Source organism: Xyrauchen texanus, chromosome 8 (genome assembly GCF_025860055.1).
Source record: "Xyrauchen texanus isolate HMW12.3.18 chromosome 8, RBS_HiC_50CHRs, whole genome shotgun sequence".
In the NCBI taxonomy this organism is placed as follows: domain Eukaryota; kingdom Metazoa; phylum Chordata; class Actinopteri; order Cypriniformes; family Catostomidae; genus Xyrauchen; species Xyrauchen texanus.
The window spans coordinates 38255388-38275464 of NC_068283.1; the positions used below are offsets into that span (position 1 = coordinate 38255388).

The following is a 20077-nucleotide window of genomic DNA, read 5'->3' on the forward strand; positions in this document are numbered from 1 at the left end:
GAATATCCACTTACCCTAAAATTGCCCCAGCTAGTCACACAAAAAGAGTTTTCCACCAGCCTGATACATAGAATGTATCAAATCTTAAACACCAACTCAAACAAATTCAAATTGAACTAACCATGCAATGTCTTTTGTGACTACTAGTATCTCATGTTCTTATCCAGAGATACCACAAGCCTTTAGATGGAAACTTGTCTTAAAATTAAAAAAAAAACACAGGGTTTTAATAATGGATCAAGTTCAGTCAAAATGGGCGACAACAGAGAGAAGATGAAATTACGGCTCAGAGATAATAAGCCGTGCTTTAGCCGCAGGCATAGCCAGAGGAACTGAACTGGCCCCGAGATAACAGCACATGACACATACACGCATAATAATCATCAATTAAAGACGCAGCGCTACAACACTGCTGTTCATTAAAAGAATTGTATCACTTGAAATCTACAGAAAATCAAAGTCTCGCACAAAGCTTGGTTCATAATTAAGCAGTGGTTTGAAATCTCGTCACTTGGCAAATTAATTAGCTAACCAAACCAAGCACTTTTTAATTAAAAAAGATAGAATCAGCATGGTGCCAGGACCCAACAGCAGAATATCGTAAGCTGTTGAAGAAATATACTGTACAGTATGATGTTTCCGTGCTAAACGCAACTAAATGCAAATAAAAGCTAGTGGGCCATTACATTCAGAAACTAGTGATACATAAAATTTCAGAATCTGGGTTTTCAGAATGAAGAGAAGAAAAATACGACAGTATATTGTTTATCAGCTTGATTTTCGTAAATTTTCTTAAACGAATGTTATGGGTTCATTGCAAGCTAAACTCAGTTGACAGCATGTTGTTAATTTGCATAAAAAATAATAAAGCAGACTAATTGAATTATTATCTCTTTATTAAAGGTCAGCAGCTTTTTGTTTGTCATCTTGGACTTACAGTGACACCTAGTGGTGTGGATGCAGCATCATTCAAAATCAATAATTTTCAGTTACAGATGCCATTGTAGAAATTCACTATTCACAATCAGCCATGATAAATGTAATCCAACAGTGAAAGTCTCCAATAACAAGACTGTTACTGAGATTAAGCGAGTAGTATTCAGTTGGTCATGTGATTCTAAAATGGCAGCCGCCATGAGGGCGCCCCTGTCCCATGTAGTGTAAATATCTTTCATAATAAGCAAATGTACATGGCATGAAAACCGGCATACTGCTGCAACCCTAGTCGTAAACATTGGGCAGAGTAGCTACATAGCTCGTTAGGATCGCTGATCAGAGGTTGTGTCAATTTAAACCTAGTGCTTTTATCAATGTTTTTGTAGTATACAGTATATGCCATAGTATACACCTGTGTGTGTATGTGTGTGTGAGAGAGAGAGAGAGAGAGAGAGAGAGAGAGAGAGAAAGAGAGGGAGATTTCTCCTGTATTTTAGCATTTTGCGATCAGTACGCATACAGTTTTTTGTGGACTTAAGACATATGGCAAGTTTTTGACAAAACTATACCTAATTATAGGGCTGGGCGATAAAACGATATCAATATATATTGTAAAAAATATCAATGATAAACTTTTGAGTAATTTCCGATATTTATCCTATGTCTACATCTAGAGTAGCTGATCAAAACAGGTACATGTCGCTAAAAACGCAAGCAGTTTGGCAAAGTATTACACACAACTAGCTAACTGAATCAGACATGAAATCAACCTGTTAGGAAGCACTAGCAGGAAGCCCTGCTGTCATGGAAACCATTCAGGCTTGGTAGCCGCAAACCATTAGCTATCCAGCTAATATAATATAATTGCGTACCGAACAAGACAGCACTGACAATGCAATACAACAGCTGTGGACTGAACACAACAATAACTCTGACATCAACACCATTTCTGTTTATTTATGATCCATAGCGCTGTCACAGGCAAGAAACTTTTATTCTGGTGATGTTTATTGCTGTATGGTAATCCAGTTTATGGTGCATTACCGTCACCTACTGAGCTGGACAGTGAAACGCCACAAGAAAGTCTTTCAGTGGAGTTAAACATAATGAAATTGGCTAAATTTCAACAAAAAAATGGTCACACACATTATGTAGAATTAAATCCTGAAGTTTTACAAGTACAGGTAGAATTATTTTTGTATACCAGATTTTTCAAATATCATAGATGAATAATTTTTGAGTAGAAAATTTAAAAAAATCATATTTATACTGTATATATAAAAGATGTAATGTTTAGTGACTTGAGACTCTGTGTTGTGTGCGGGTGGCAGGGGCATGTAAACAAGACTCTCTGACTTTGACAAGTCATGTAAAAGTGATTTTAACATCTACTGGGGCAAATGTGTTCTTAGAAAGCCATTCATAGTTTATACCAACAGAATGCAAATACTTATGCGCAGTAATTATTAAGAGTCTTGATATTGCAGATATTTCAGGTGATGATTTGTGGAAAGTGGCATAATAACATAACATGAACAATTCTAAATGAATTTTGTGTTACATTAAATTACAGTAGCGCCAAAAATCACACTTAAAAATGTCCGAATGTCATTGCATTAGATACAAAAAAGACAAATGTAAATTTTTGATGTGGTTAAAGTGTCTATGTTTTGGGGGCTACTGTATGTTTTATCCTTTCTATGGCATTTGTTCAGTTATATTTTCAAAAGACTTGGGCAGGTATGGTACAGGTTCTCAGACACACTCTTACCTTCCCACTGGACTTGCTTTTGTTATTCCCACTGGAGAAGGTGGAGGATGAGTTGATGTCCTCATGCAGGCAGTCCAGCAGCCAGAGAAGGAATTCCAGTGCATCGTGCTGGGAGTTCCCCCGGAACTGTGCTCCATATTTAGACACAGTCATCTGGAGACAAGACATGAGATAAAGGTGACCCGAGAAATTGCGAAAGGGTTTGTTTGCTTCAATAGCTGACTTGGTATGATTGCAATACTATGAAACTGCTCTTTTATTAAATGAATACATTAAAAAAATGTTTAACTTACACATTATAAAGTCCTGACAAATGTATTTCCATGCATTTAAGCATTCTTTGAATGTCTATTAAATCTCTTGGAAAACACTTCCTTTAGTTATTAAATAATTGCCACAATCAGTTTGATTCAAAACTAATGGGGCAGTGATGGCTCAGTGGTTGAGGTTGAGGCTCAGGGTTACTGACCAGAAGGTCAGGGGTTCAAGCCCCAGCACCACCAAGATGCCACTGTTGGGCCCTTGAGCAAGGTACTTAACTCCAGGTTGCTCCGGGGGGATTGTCCCTGTAATAAGTGCACTGTAAGTTGCTTTGGATAAAAGTGTCTGCCAAATGCATAAATGTAAATGTAAAACAGACAGTTTGTTAGGGACTGGGATACAATAAAGACCAGCTGAAGGATGTAAATTACATTCTGCTACACAGTGAATTATGTTCTATCACTGCTCATGACAGCAGCTGTGAACAGTAAATTAATAACTGAAGACTGCTCTTGACACATCAGTGATGTGTCAAGAGTTCTTATGAAATGCTTTGGTAGCTACCAGCAGCTTAACTACAGCTAGTTTTGAGTTTGGAGGCCTACTTTTTCCCAAGTGTCTACACTACATGGTTGTCGCTGATCACTGATATCACATCATAAAGCAAATGAGACGTGAACTTTAAACCCATATAATTCTTTGTTAAAGCAAAACCCTTCTGTATTAAATGTTGCCTTCCAAAGACATCTTGGCATGTTCTATAATGAAATGTGCATTCATTTTGGTCGGAATAAAATGGACACATTGGGTAATTTCATGTGTCTTACTCTCTTTTTCACTTCAGACAATGATAAGGCATATTTTAAGACCAAAGTATACTTTTCTTACATCTCGCGCACAGTGCGCGTGCATGGCACAAATTTCGATTATGCTTTATAAGCTGACAAGTTAAAAGCCTTAAATGGGTTTCCTTTATCGGAGTATGGTCTTAAAGCAAAAATGATCAGCACCCCAAACTCGCAAAGTTGGCTTAAAGAAAATTGAGAAATGAAAATAGGTTTCTCACAGTGAAATTGGAAACTAAAATCGTTCCGTGCTTACCTAAATTTAAGACACTGCCCCCAGTGGACAAAGCAGTAAGTATTGTTGGGTGTATGGGCACATGTGTTCTCCATTTTCCAGGTGAAATATCCACAGAGGGGAGCCAAAAGTAAGTCATGTAGTGAGTTTTCAGCTGTAAAGTCTGTTATATGGTGAAGACGAATGCACATTTTCTAAACTTAACCCCCCAACCCAAATCCAAAACCTAAACCTAACCCTCTATAGTGTAATATAAGAGGGAAAAATGCAACTCTGAATCACATTCCTCACTTATGCAAATGCGATTACATCCTGATTTCAACACAACATCCGAACCAGGGTCTCCCATGCTGCTAACGCAACGAGCTTCCGGTCACGCCACAGGGAAAGGTAAACACACTGGAGCCAATGCAAAAATGTCTGATAGGATATGCCACTTGTCAGTGAGTCGGTATAATGTGTCCAATCCTAGGTTACTGGAACTCTCCGAAACAACACACCATCTTCCTGTGTAATAAAGTTGTTTCGTTGGTAATTATGACTTTGTGGAAGCTTTACTGTTATTTTAACATGACCTGAAGGCAACATAAGTCTCAAATCACAAAGTTTGAACTCCTTAACAAGCTTCACGTCACTTCCTCACTCAAGTTTAAAATAGTCTTGAAAGTCAGCTGTATTTGAAATCACAATTTTAATGCTGAGTGGCATAAAGATTAATTACAATGGTATTAACCATCTGAACTCAATCTAGCAGCTGAGAGAAAATGTTAGATAATAATATAAAGCCATACAAAGATAACTTAATAATCTTAACCTTAGTCATAGTGAGAAAGTGGGTCATATAATCACAGAGTTTAAACTCAAAAGAATGGGAGTCTAGTTTTAAAAATGCTTTACTCTTCTGAATGTTCTCCCCTTGGTGCTTCAACCTCAAAGGAGTTATTCAGTAAAACGTCTTTCAACACGAATACGACATTCATTCGACAAAGATCTCTCTAATTAAAAACACGTGACAGTGGAACTGCTATACTCCTCACATAAAATAATTAGAGGCTCAACACATTCATAATGTATAATGTACAACATACAGTCATAGTCACTGAAGACGCTGAGAATCTTTACATTCTGGTCTCGAAAATAGCTTTGGCGTATGAGAAAGCTTTTGAGAGATGTAGGCCTTCACTTACGTATCTCTGGAATAAGGGAGAGGATTCCTGTTGGTATTTTATGAAAGGTTTCTTTTCATTAATGAGTGCTCAGCATGAAGAGGTTTGACATGGCCTTGAACGGTGCTTTGTAACATAATGGATAATGAACTTGTACTCGCTTAAATATGTTTGGAAGCACAGAACCTTTGAAATGTCAGTATGGAAGAAGATAATGTGAATATGGACATGGATTCATAGAGTCATCCACACAAACAAATTGCAAAAAGCAGAAATGTAAAAACATTTAACACTTGAGATTTTTCCTCATAAACCCCTTTACAACAAGAAGTTTTGTATCGCTTAGACAGCCTGATCTCATGAAAATTATGTGACTGTGGTGATGCTACGTGGTTCCCTACACATATTGCGGGACTTCTGGAAGATATGTCTACTGTGTGGCACTAAAGCGAGTTTAATGTTCTCCCAAACAGATGTTTATTAGCTTAAAACTCTATCTAGACTTATACCTTAAACCTAAACCGTAACGAGTGTCACAGAAAATGAATGTGAGACAAAAAACAGATGAGGTTTTAAGGTTAATGCTCTATAAAGTTTAAATCAACAAAACTGCCACCCTACCCTAAATCATAAACCTAAACGATAGTGTCATAACATTAATGCGAGATGAAAAACACAATTGCTGAAGCCATCACTTAATTTAGCTTATATGACACTTTCGGGGCCCTGCGATGGACTGGCGACCTGTCCAGGGTGTCCCCGCCCTTTCGCCCAATGTTAGCTGGGATAGGCTCCAGCCCCCCGCGACCCTGTACACAGGATAAGCGGTTAGACGATGGATGGATGGATGGATGACACTTTCGGCTCATATGTCGGCTGATGAGCTCTTCAGGACACGTACCCAGGGCCGGATCTAAGGGGGTGCTGGGGTGGGCAAATTATCCCTCTGTATCCCTCCCTTCAGCATGTAGTTTATCCAGTGTACTCTGTCATCTGTTTAGAATCAGAACTACAGATGTCTGAATGACTTGATTCACTAATTTGAAATGGCCTGAATTGGTTTGTTCATGATTCAGTTTGAATCATTTGGGCAGCTGACTCAAGTGCTAATACTTTTGGAGTGAGTTCTCAGTGATGGTGAAGGGATGATGTGGTCCTTTAGAAAACAAAAATGGCGCTGGATGAAGTGATATATTTACATTAAAACAACAAACAAATGCAGCTTTTCATTGCAATTGAAGAAGAAAGCCTTCATTAAACTCAAATGCAGCTTTTGAATAACTCTGTACTGCAGGTAAAGACATTTCCACCCAAAAGAGTAGACAAAAATGTAGCATGATATTACATTACATGTGCCGTGGTAGTACTATGGTATTCTTTGTACCTTATAGTACCATGAAAATATAATATATGAATATGCTAACAATTCAGTACCAAGCTCTTTTTGCAATGTTTTTGTTTTCTAATAAATAAACAATAGATCAAATTGCAGGCGATCATTTAGCATTTCATATTTATAAATAATATCAAGTAGCTTAAATGAAGTAAGCTACTTTTGTCATGTACAGTAGCTTGTTGTGGACTTAGCTTTCTAGCTTATCAGTTTTTGTTTAGCTATTTCATTTCTGTAGAGTACTTAGTAACTTTGACCTGTCCAGGGTGTCCCCCGCCTTTCACCCAATGTTAGCTGGGATAGGCTCCAGCCCCCCGCGACCCTGTACACAGGATAAGCGGTTGACGATGGATGGATGGATGGACTTAGTAACTTTGCTACATTTCTGAGTGGCTTGCCCAACACTGAAAAGATCCTAGTAGGCCCTACTTTCGTTCAGTATTTCATTCGGTAAAATATTTGTTTATATTTGGTAGTTTACTTCAGATGCAGTTGGAAATAATAAGTTAGTTGGACAGGACCATTTTACTTTACATACTACTGTCATCATTCTATATGGTTGTGATGAGGAGGGTGTGGCCAGGACGTAAGGATGGACACCTGGCACTGAATTACCCCAATCAGCCGAGAGAGGGATAAAGAGGAGCCGGAGATGCCAATTCGAGAAAGAGAGATACATACAGCTGACGGAAGTGTGCATTCTGCATTGGGCCAGGAAGGCCAACAGTGTTAGCAACACTCTGAGCTGTGTACAGTATGTGTGTGTGCTAAAAAGAAGTTTTATGATCTGTGCAATTGAAAATGTGTGTAAGTACAGTATTGCGTGAATTGTTCACACGAGGTAAACCTTTAAAAAAAGTTTTATAGTCAACCAGATGTGAAAGGTAACGAATTACAACTACTCTCGTTACAGTACTTGAGTACATTTTTCACATCTCTCTCAAAGCAACTTGTAAGAACTCAATACCTCAGCAAATGGGGGAAAAAACACTATATTGTGATTTCCATATGGTAGCCAAAACATTTTCAATTGTTCTAATAACAAGAACATTTTCTTTAGTAGCAAACTTTAGAATGCTTTTTTAAGGAATAGGTGGTACAGCATATGTTTGCCATCATGGGTAAATACATTTATTTTTATTTATTATATTTTTATTATATTTCTTGTAATTTGTATGAAAGTGAGTAAAAGTCCCTTGTGTTCATTTCGCCAGGATACTGCAGCAATACATACAACAATCCACGTAAACATCTTTTTGCTAAAATTTAGGTATAGTAACGGGATTCCACGAGACCAGGTTGATCAAACCAATTTAACAGAATTGTTCCAATGTTGTTGTTTTTTATTTTCAAATGAAAATTATTTCAAGACAAGAGGGATAGAACCCATTAAGCCACATATATTCATAATGCATTAAATAATTAAACATCATTTTTTTTATAAAATGTTAAAATATCAAAGCTTTGAGCTTCAAAGGTTTCTTGATTACCATCCTTTCAGTGAACCCATGAAGTAAGGAGAGCTTGTTCCATTTTTTAACCAGTCAATTACACACCAGCACAATCTGCTAGTTGCTAGTTGCTATTGCTAGTCAGTTGAAGGTTGTATTTATAATTTAGGGGGAGGGACATTTTGTATCAGTATGTTTGGTGCATTTACCTGGAAGAGGAAGCCTATAAATTTTGTTTTTCATTTTGTCAACTTTTAGTACATTAGACTATAGATGGCCTGAAATGGTTAGTTCACCCAAAAAGTTAAATGATCTGATCATTTACTAACCCTCATGCCATCCCTGATGTGTATGACTTTCCTTCTGCTGCAAAACACAAACGAAGATTTTTACAGAATATCTCAGCTCTGTAGGTCCATGCAATGCTAGTGAATGGTGATCAGACCTTTGTAGCTCCAAAAATCACATAAAGGAAACATAGAATAAATCCATATGACTCCAGTGGTTTAATCCATGTCTCCAGAAGCGATATGATGATATGTGTGTGAGAAACAACACATTCAAGTCTTTTTTACTCTAAATCTGCCCTTAAACTTTCACTTTTACATCTGAAAATCATGGGTGATGCCTGTTTAGTCTTATTAATTACTTTTATGTTTCCTTTATGTGATTTTTGTAGCTACAAAAATCTGTTCACCGTTTACTTGCTTTGTATGGACCTACAGAGCTGAGATAATTTTCTAAAAAGAAAGAAAGTCATATACATCTGGGATCGTATGAGGGTGAGTAAATGGCGAGAGAATTTTCATTTTGGGGTGAACTACATCTTTAAAGCTTAGACACATGGACGCACAAATCTCTTTTGATTTCATTAGGTCTTTAAAGGGTTGATGGCTTAAGAAGGACAAGGGAGTGAACATCACCCCATTGGGAACCAATCATTGTGATTTCAAACATTGGCATGTTTTGAAACACTAAGGAGTTAATGTTGACTCAAATCAACCATGAACTCTGCTACTCTCCTCTGTGAGTTGGATTACTTTGACATCAGTCACCGTACACAACATGACCTTGTGATCTGTGTAATACAAGCCTATCATTCATCAACCACATACCAAATGGAGCTCTTTACCCTTTAACAACCCATTCATTTCAGATTCAGTTTACAAGTTTAGTTACAACCAGTAATGTAGTCTAGGCCGTACACAGGCATACACCGTATGCCCACCTATCTTTCAAAGGATTTTGCGTATACCCACCTAAAATGAGTTATGATATGTATGGCCGCCAGTACAGCGAGGAGACTTTTGATCCGTTCCTTTTAATTATACTGAGGTGATGCTGCAGCACAGTTGAGTGAATTGAGATTATTTTATTTTTTGTGCGTGTGTGTGTGTGTGTGTGTACTGTGATTCTAACCACGCACAGAGGTTAGACGTGACTGGATATTTTTTAACCGATCGTATAGTTAATTTTAATAAGGGGCGGGACATATCTAGCATCTACAGTGAAATTCTGAAGCGCCAACTGATGCGCTGGAGTCACCATAATTTTTGCTATATATTTACTTTGCTGCCAAAAGTTAAAATATGAATGCATAAAAACTTTAGGAAAATACTGAGTGTCACTGCACCTGTTTGTCATGTTTATTCTGTTGGTTTCTGTTTTTCGTGTCTTTTATTTTGGAATTTGTTCACTTCCTTGTCTAGTCCTGTGATGTCTTGTTTTCCCTCCATATTCATGTGTCTCGTTTTCATTGGTTAATGTTGTTATCAGTTCTAGTTATTTCATTGTTTCATGGTAATTGTCTTGTTATCTTGTTTATTAGTTCAGTCTTGTGATTGGTTATCTTGTTCATGTATTCTCCCAAGTCCATGTATTTATACCCTCATGTTTGCCATTGTCCTTTGTCGAGTATTGTCAATGTAATGTCGTTTCATGATTCATGCTAAGTCTAAGTCTGTCAATTAGTTTCTATCGGGAAGACACACAGGCTTGAGTGAATTTTAAGATGCCATTTATTTGATAAATGTAAAACAGGAAGTAATGTCTCTCTCTTTTTGGTGTAGGCGTCATGTCCTGCCAGAGATAGGAGGCAGGGGCGAGGAGCCTACCCCCGTGCGGGACAGGGCTCAACTGGTGGTGGTGGGGTGGTGGAGGTTGCCGTGTTAGCACACTGAAACAGCAATGTGTTAGATTGTGAGCAGACTTATAAAGCAATGGCTTACATGCGATTGGCTAGGAGTTACCCAGCTAATGGTGCGATGATGTACAGCTGCTAGTCTTCCCGCTAGAACTCCGCTGTGCTTCCATTTATGTTGTTATGTTTCGGATATATCACTGATGTAAATAAACTGCACTTGGGTTCACTTCATCATCGTCTTTGTCTGCTCCTGTGTCCTGCATGCTAGAAACGTTACACAGTGCTTGTTTTTTCATGCTCTTCGCAGATGACAAGTTGTCCCTTAATTGTATCAAATGTCATTTATTTAACTGCTGTCAGTGTTCCCTTTTTTCCTCGTGATATCAGATCTTCTTAATAGGAAAGCTATTTCACTATACACAGAAAAGAGAATTTTTGTACACAAATAAAACAAATATCCTAATAATTCATTCTTATGCACTGTATATCGTAATATAAGATAACGTGTTAATGGGAACATTACTACATTCATTAGTCATTATATATACAATGCTTAACAGTTTATTATGAGCTTTATAAGGCTATGTATGTATTAGTTGATTGAAGTATTAAGTGTTATCCATTTTACAGTTAATCAAAAGAACAGTTAATCAAACCTATTAATTTTAAATTTATTTTTAATATCAAGTTTTAGTCGTCACAGGATGCCCACCTCTTCAGTCACTACTGGTTACAACTGTCCTGAGGAACACTGTTGCGACAGAGAACATTTAGTTACACATGAGGCCATGTACCTTTTGTTATGCAAAACACATAAACAGTGTTATGGAACATAAATTATGTGAAATATTTCACCAAAAAATTTGAATTGTCTCTTGATTGTAGTTTATCATGGCAGGAGGTCTAAGGGAGGAATGGGGGGGACATTGCCCCTAGACTTAAATTTTGGTCTGCTTAACACCTTAAGTTGTTGTAAGGCTTCAGAAGACCTGGAATATTGCACATGAGTCACATGGACCACCTTTGCGATTCTTTTATGGTGTTTTATTTTTTTATTTCATTTTGGAGGCTGAAAGCTCCAGTCTCTGTTTATTTATAATTGCATGCAATTCATAATCTTTTCTGCTTTGTTGATTTTTCATGATTTTTTTTTTTTAACTACTCCTTTAAGAAAACTACCTGTCTCCTAGTTATCATTTTAATGCTTGTACTATGTCATTCAGATCCTTTCCTGCCTAATTACAAATAGAATACACTTCACTGAAGCTGATATTAAGGAGAAACATGTATGCTCAGTTGGAGGTTTAAATTACAGGGTAGAGCTCTTGTTGTTTATAGAGAGCTCCACTTATCTGTGGTTTAGGCACTCATTAACTCTAGCAGACGTCTGAGAATCTGTGAAAGTTTATTTATGTCGTCTTCAGACACAAACTCAGTCTGCAGACAAGATGCTCTGGTCTTTAAACAGGAAAAAGCAAATCAAGTCTCCTACAGACTTGACTCACCTAAATGTATGACATGCATGATTGTACATTATAATTGTGTGTTCTCTTCAGTTCAAATAAATATATGGAGACAAAATAAGTTTACTAAAGTGGGAACAGCCTTATATCACACAGCTGTACAAAAGTAATTCACTATCCTTCACAACAGGTGGCTCAAACATGGGTCCATCAGGGCAAAAATGTCAGTATTTCAATAGGAGAGTGTGAATAGAACTGGGCCTCTGCTTCCCATCAAAGAAAGTTTGCCTTATGGTTACTCAGTTACTGTACCATTTTTTTCTCTTCACATGACACTTTTAACTGAAATCCACTGTGGATTTCTCCCACCTGCGTTCATCTTCAGTTACTCCTACCCTAAGACAACTGGCTTAACTAGAGCTTAAAAAGCAGATAACAGAAATTGCAGCATGGATAGTAATTCAATGTACTATTTTAATTTGTATTTCAGTTTTGATCTATTTACTTTATTAATGCATGTTCCTGGTCTTATTGTGCATGATCAATCAGTGCACGACAACAATTTGTCTTTGTAATCTTCAATCAAAATGTAATAACTTCTCTGAAACAACATTTGTTTTAGCTGACCATATCAAGGCTGCTTAAGTTTCTACCAAAGGGTGTCAGCAGTGTTTCAGGATAGGAAAAGCACACTTTTCAGGTATAGAAAATTACTATGAATATATTAATAACAGGTGCCATAGATGAGTATTTTCATAAATACTGAGACACAGTTGCAGTGTGACATGACTGAATGAAAGATCTGCAGTGGCATGCTCTTTTTTTATATATATATAATTTCACTATAAAATAAGTATCTGAGAAAACAGAAAATGTTACAGAAGATTTGAGTGTTCCAGAATGCACTATAGGTCATAGGTCAGTATCCTGTGTGAAGTCATTTCTGATCATTCACGGTCACTTTTTAAGCTTACTCCGTGGGAGCTAATGTTATCAGACAGTAGAAAGTTTCTCATCCTGATGTAACTTTCTCTGGAGGGAAATTATCTTGAGGAAAAATATTTCCACAGAGACTAAACACCAATGGAGTTAAAGTGATAGTTCGTCCAAAACTAAAATGTTGTCATCATTTTCTCACATGTTGTTCCTAACCCATACTGTCTTTCTTAAGTAGAACACAAGGGAGTTTTTAGGCAGTATATTAATCTCAGTCACCATTCACTTTTATTGCATCTTTTTTCCACAAGTTGAAAATGAATGGTGACTGAGGCGGTCATTCTGCCTAACATCTCCTTTTGTGTTCCACAGAATTCATATGGGTTTAGAACAGCATGAGGGTGAGTAACTTATGATATTTTTGTTTTGTTTTGTGAACTATGCATTTAAGTAGACTTGCTACAGTTAATTTGAAGTTGGCTCTGTAAACATTGTCATAAACTTTAAACACTGCAGAATAATCACTGAGTAGGATTGACCACAAATGTTAATTTCATATCATATTAGATGGGAGCTAATATTTGATTATTAGTATCCACAACGGCTCATCAAAATATTGATGAAATGTGAGGTCAGATACATTCTTAAAGGGATAGTTCACCCAAAAATTTAAATCTCTCATAATTTACTCACCCTCACGCCATCCCAGATGTGTGTGACTTTCTTTCTTCAGCAGAACACAAATTAAGATTTTTGAAGAATATTTCAGCTCTGTAGGTTCATACAATGCAAGTGAATGGTGACCAGAACTTTGAAGCTCCAAAAAGCACATAAAGGTAATCCATAAGACTCCAGAGGTTTTATCCATCTTCTGAAGAGATCCAGTTGGATTTATGTAAGAACAGACCAAAATATAACTCCTTTTTCATTGTACATTTTGCCCTAGGTCCCTAGGCACAATCATGATTTCAAGCTCATTTACACTGCCTAGTGTTTGACGTTAGCAGTGTGCACAGAGCCCTTGATGATGCTAGGAAGTGTAATCGAGCTTGAAATCATAATCGCCAAGGAGACAGCTGATATCAGGATTTATAGTGAAATAAATATTTTTGTCTGTTCTCATCCACAATCAATTGGATTGCTTAAAAAAAACATAGATTTTACCACTGGAGTCATATGGATTATTTTTATGCTACCTTTATGTGCTTTTTGGATCTTCAAAGTTTTGGTCACCATTCACTTCCATTGTATGAACCTATAAAGCTGAGAAATTCTTCTAAAAATCTTAATTTGTGTTCTGCTGAAGATAATGTCATACACATCTGGGATGGCATGAGCGTGAGTATATAATTTCTCACGCTTATGGGTGAACTATTCCTTTAAAAATGAAGGTTATTTGATGGTTCTTTGCAGCCCCTTAGGTTCATCAATAACTACTTCTTATCAATAACCATTTTCAGCAGTATAGGGTTCTTCAGTTGTCTATAATGTTGTAGTTCAATGACTTAATGTTAAATGACATGTTCTTCATGTGTGTTGATTTTGTTCAAAACTGTTGATTACAGGACTCTAAAGGGTTCTCCAAGGGTGCCAATCAAGCTAGAACCGCCACTGAGAAATATAGCATAACATGTTCTTATCTTATCTTATGATTTTCAAAAAAAATCTTTTAGCCTATATTAAGATTTATGCATTTCAATTTCATGCATAATCTCTTCACAAATTTAATTTCACCAAATTCCATCAAATGTAATTGTGAAATGTTTAAAAATATGTAAATAAATAAATGTGGGTCAAAAATGTCCCACCATCTAGTTTTAAGGACATAGTTTTTATGACGTGATCTTTTGATGTGCCACTCAGGTATATTCTATCATGTGAATTGACTTTTGTTCTTTTTTTAAGAGAATCTCTACCCCAGATGTGGGTCCTATTTACCCATATGTGTTTCTTATAGTATTAAATGCATTTAACACTGGAATAATTTTGTAATGCATTGATTTCCATTAGTTATGCAATTAAATATGCTAAATATGTTCAAGTTTAGGCTACATTTATGTATAGTATGCGAGTATAGAAAGTTGTCATTCAGCCCAGCCGATGCTTATTTCCAGAGTACTTGACATTACAACCCATTTACAGGGACAGTGCCCATGGGTCAAACTGAGGTTTGATGACAAGTTTACAGTGAGCAAGGGTTCCTGTACCACTTCTTAGTGTGTTGAACCTGCACTTTTGTTTTTTGTTTTTAATACACCTCACCCGTCCCATCAAAAAATATAACTACACCGTCAATTTTTTTTGTGTACAATCAACAGTAACTTACTGGAAACAAATAGCCAGCAAGCTACTGTATTTCATGCCACAGTAAAATTACAGTAAAGCTATCTACAGTAGTTTACAGCATACTGTATAATGATTTACAGTACGTGATGTACTGTAAAATTAATTATGGCAATTGTTTGTATGATGTATATTAAATTGCAGTTCCCACACTCTAGAACTAACAGTAAGCACAGTTTTAGCTTACATAGTTACTTCTATCTATTACAAGTTAAAAAAAATAACAAGTGAAGCAAACAGAACATTTATTACACAATGACAACTCAAATAGCACATAAATGTTACTCATAAAGATAAATTATGACTGCACACATAAAAAAAACATTCAAAAACTTAAATATGAATTTCACCAGACGTCCAAATGACTGAAAGAGCACTCTCCAATTGCCTATTCAGACCTAGAGAACAAAACAGAAAAGTACATTTAGATTTGTTTTTATATAAACATGACATTTAAACTACAAGGAAGAGAATCCACTCAACAACCAAGGTTGTGCATCATTCAGAGAGTAACTTACATACATATTGAATACAATTCAGAACAAAACATTTACACGTGTTATATTTGTACAATAACTTTATTTTAAATAGAAGGGTCAAATTAAGTAGCAGGTATAACTTTATTTAACTTTATAAATAAAAAACAGGGTGTCCAATGAGATGTGCATGTTTGACTTCAACATTTGTTCACAGATAATTTGGTAATTTGGTTACTTATAGTACTTCAAAACTTGTAAGCGCTTAGACTACTTCAACACTAAACAGAGTGGCCGTTATACCGTATCTGTTTGAGAATGGAAACTTTACAAAGCTGCTTGTCGAAAACTACATGCAGAGCTTCTGTCAAATGATGAATGTTTGAAAAAATGATTATAAACTGCTGAAAGATGTTTGGTGCTCACCTGGTTCAGTCAAAAAGAGATCACTTTGCTTCTGCTCCTCTCAAGGCTGAAGTGACGAGGAGTCGAGTTCAGGCTCAACGTTCATGCTGTAGTTGCCTGGCGCATTCCCATACAGTCCTTCTATTTATGCGATTGTATGAGTAAGTCTAATGCAGAGAAGACATCTACAGGGTATTGTCTTTTTGACAATTGATAACTGAATAACACCACAAATCTCCTCTCTAAATTGTGTATATACAGGTTTGAGATTGGGCCAGTTCTTACCAGTAAATTACTGTAATTATTTTACCGCTCATTTTTTCCTAACGAATACAGCTCAGTTTGACAGTAACATACTGTAAAGTTTCTACAGTAAGGCACGGTGGAAAATACAGCCATAATATTGTAAAAATTGACAGCAACATTGTGGCAGGACGGAGGGCGGGGCTGGGTCATGATCCTACATACCCGGTCCTGTATCATGCTAATCAAGCCTCCGTGAGGGATAAAGGTCAACTGCAGAGTATCGTGCGGGAGAGAGAGATTGTTTACGGACATGCCCGTCATGTGTGTGTTTGTGTCTATTTAAGTTATATTAAAATATTATTTATATCATCAAGCCGGTTACTTGATTTATATCATCAAGTAGTCCCCCTTTGCCTAGAATTTCCAGACATGTACTCTTGACATTTTCTCAAGCAACTTCTTGAGGTTTCACCCTGACATGCATTTTAAACAGTATTGAAGGAGTTCCCATTTATGTTGGGCACTTTTTGGCTGCTTTTCATTATTATTTGGTCCAATTAAAAAAAAAAAATTATTACATTTTAGTTTTATAATTAAATAAATGAATATGTAGGCACAATTATATTTTTGTCCACAAAACTAATTTCAAACATTTAAGCATACGCCTTCAGATCAAAAGATTTTTAAGATCGTGAGAAACATTTCAGTCAAGTGTTTCAAAGGTTTTGGCCTGTAATGTATATATACAGTTGCAATCAAAATTATTCAACCCCCCTGACCAGCAATACATTCTGGTGATGTGAATTAAAACACATCAAATAAAACCTCAGTAAACAGTCAAAGCAAGTTTAAAAAAAAAGAGTTAAAAATGACTAATTCTCTCCAAGGTCAATGTCAAAAATATTCAACCCCCAAAGTCAATCATTTGTGGAGCATCCTTTATCCTTACTAACGTCAAATAAATGTTTCAGGTAAGTGTTCTCCGGCTTTGGACAACTCTCTATTCGAATTTTTACACATTTCTCATGAGCAAAAGCTTCCAGCTCATTGACATGCTTTGGTTTCTGTGCTGCCACTGCTTCATTGAAATCCCAACAAAGGTTTGCAATGAGATTTTAATGATAGACTGAAAGGGCCATTTCAGGACATTCCACGACCTATCCCTGAACCAGATTTTGGACAACTTGGATGTATCCTTGGGGTTATTGTCTTGCTGGAAAGTCCAGTGATCACCGAGCTTCAATTTATACACTGAAGGCATCACATTTTTCATGCCAAAATGGCCTGTAACATGAAAGAATCCATGGTGTCATTCACATCGTCAGGACAGCTGTTTCATGCAGCTGCAAAACACCCCATAACAGAACTGACCTACCTCCATGCTTGACTGTGGGGATGGTGTCGTTCTTGTCATCACCTTGTCATCTTACTCCAGATTTACTGCTGACCCATGGGTCTAAAACTCAATTTCAGTTTAGTGTCATACGTCTATAAAACCTTCTTCCAGGACCTCAGGACACAGGCCTTTCCTACTTCTTTCCTATTACTTGTATATTCAAGTCAACATTTTTTCACGTTTTGCTTTCTTTCACACCCCAAGAAGGTTGCTGTTGTACCATATTTAAAAACATTTATGAATGGTGCTGCCAACTTAGTCTATTGGGAATTGAAGTGCCTTGGAAATGACCTTTCTTGTGTAATAATCTCCTCTATTAACTTTTGAGACATCTTATTTTTAATTAATTTAATTATTTTATGTATAGAAATACATTTTTGCTTACAACGTTAAACTTACATTTTAAAACTTAAATAAGTGCCATTGCAGATTGATGACTTAATTTTGTTTTAAAACAATTACTTGTAAACAGCTGCATGCAATAGGGGTTGAATAATTATGACATGGCTTTATTTTATTTTTTTAAATCCAGCGATTTACAAATATTAGTTGAAATATTCACACTATGACACTGAATGTGTCACTCCACTGATATAGATGAAGTTAAAAAATTCTGGGTGATCAAAATTACCTTTGTGAATCCTTACTGTCTTGGGGGGGGGTTGAATAATTTCGACTGCAACGGAATATATATACACACAGTATAGTTTTATAAAGAATAAGCATATTCTTTAAAACATGTGTGCTAGGGTTAATAAACTAATTAATTAGTCGTGTCTACCATAAACTCCTACTCAATTTTCAGTGAGAAATATATAGACCGGGTTGGGAGAGTTACTTTTGAAATGTATTCCACTACAGGGATTTTTGAATGTAACTGTATTCTAAATACCAATGATTTAAATTGTAACTGTAGTGGAATACAGTTACTAATATTTTGTAATTTAAACATGTAATCCCATTACATGTATTTCGTTACTCCCCAAACATATATATATATCAGTATATTTTTATATAGAATAAGCATATATTTCACCTGGGTCTTTTTTGACCCATATATGCATTTAAGGGGGTATGTGTGCGTTTTAGGGTTGATAAACTTATCAATAAGTCGAGTCTACCTTAAACTCAGCTGAGAGTTGAGGCGTATATTGAAAAGTCCAAAGCGCTCGAACCAGACTCGCGAGCTGTTCCGTCACTTCTCCCTTCTCACGCGCGTCCCCACTGCTCGCAATCCCGTTCATACGATACAGATCCAGTTTATATCGATCCAAGCCCAAATATTCAGCGAGCAGGTCCGTGTTGCTCAAGCATTGCACAACGGCGTTCATGAAGCAGGTGTTGCCGTGGTTCTTCAAACCCAACACGCCAGGCGTCTTATGCCCGTAGAGCGAAGAGAGTCGCTCTTTCGCCGAGGAGCGGTCGGTGGGAAACGATAAACTCTTCATCACCTGGCCGCTGTCCTCTTTTTTCAGGTGTCCAGAGTTTCCAGTGCAAGGTGGGCTCTCTCCAAACCCACCATCGTCTTCTTCAGCCCCCGAGCGTTCAGTTGTTTTTCCACCGCCAGACCAGCTTCCGAAACTTTTCAAAACCCTACTCACTAAACTTTCCACGGACTTAAACGATTTCCTCCGAAACAGCTTCCTTGTGGTTTTAGTTGATTTCTTGGATTCTTCTTTTGCTTTCTTGTCGCGTTTATCCATCATTGTTTGTTAATTTTCCCTCAGGATCCCAGTATCTTCAAGCTTCCAGTGTTATTATCCTCACCTGTCAAGTAGCGTTGATCCTGCGTCATAATGCAACATTCATGGTGGATAATAGTAGTGGTTTCACGCGCAATTCGGCGCGCGGGATTTCCATTCGCTCGCGGGAGGGAATGATTGACAGGTCTACCATAGAGCGGTCAGTACGGCAACACACGTGACGACGTCACAGTGGCGGGAGACTGTGGGCGTTCTCCTAGAGCGGTACTTTGTAGTGGCGGGAAGCTGCGCGCGACGGAATGATTGACGGGATTGTCAATACAGCAACTCACGTGACGGGCAGCAGTGAGCGACGAAATGATTGACAGCTCTTTCATAGTGCGGTCGGTCAGCAAGAGCGCTGCGGATGCTTCATTGTGGCGGGAAGCTTCCAGCGACGAATGAGTGGCAGGTCTTTCAATTAGCGGTTGGATCGGCAAACTCTGTGACGTCATAGTGTTTGGGCGTTATGAGTGCGCGCGTCCCTTTTTCATGTATTCGTTCTTGTTTAGCCATGTTTTGGAAAATATATATATATCAGAATTTATAAGAATGTGCTGTAAACGTTTGAATGCTTCACATCAGGCACAATTAAGTGTTTTAATGAGAGAAAATGCATTTGTAATTACTCAATGTGTTTGCAGAGGAGATTCACAATGTTAAGGAGCCCTCTGCTGTTGAAAGGTCAAAGGTGTCAGGTAGGTCATGCTCTATCCCGTTGTTGTTATGACCTGGCAGTGACCCGTGTTCTCTTGATAAAATGAATTGGAACGTAAACCTTTTCAGTATATTTATTACCTGCCAACACTTTTATTACTTTATCACTTTAAAACGTTTATTATTTTTTATTTTATACATGCAAGTGTTTG

General features: G+C 37.1%; 1 protein-coding gene across 2 annotated transcripts in view; it reads right to left on the minus strand.

Annotated features, from left to right (window-relative positions):
• Positions 1-19494, minus strand: part of LOC127647149 (ubiquitin carboxyl-terminal hydrolase 43-like) — an 87579-nt gene extending 68085 nt beyond the window's left edge. For both annotated transcript variants that reach the window (XM_052131229.1, XM_052131228.1), the window contains exons 1-2: positions 18588-19494; positions 2708-2860 (exon numbers count right to left, since the gene is read on the minus strand). In XM_052131229.1, the coding sequence (XP_051987189.1) occupies positions 2708-2860; positions 18588-19172 (738 nt within the window). In that variant the 5' untranslated portion in view covers positions 19173-19494. The remainder of the gene's footprint in view (positions 1-2707; positions 2861-18587) is intronic.
• Between the last annotated feature and the right edge of the window lie 583 nt (positions 19495-20077).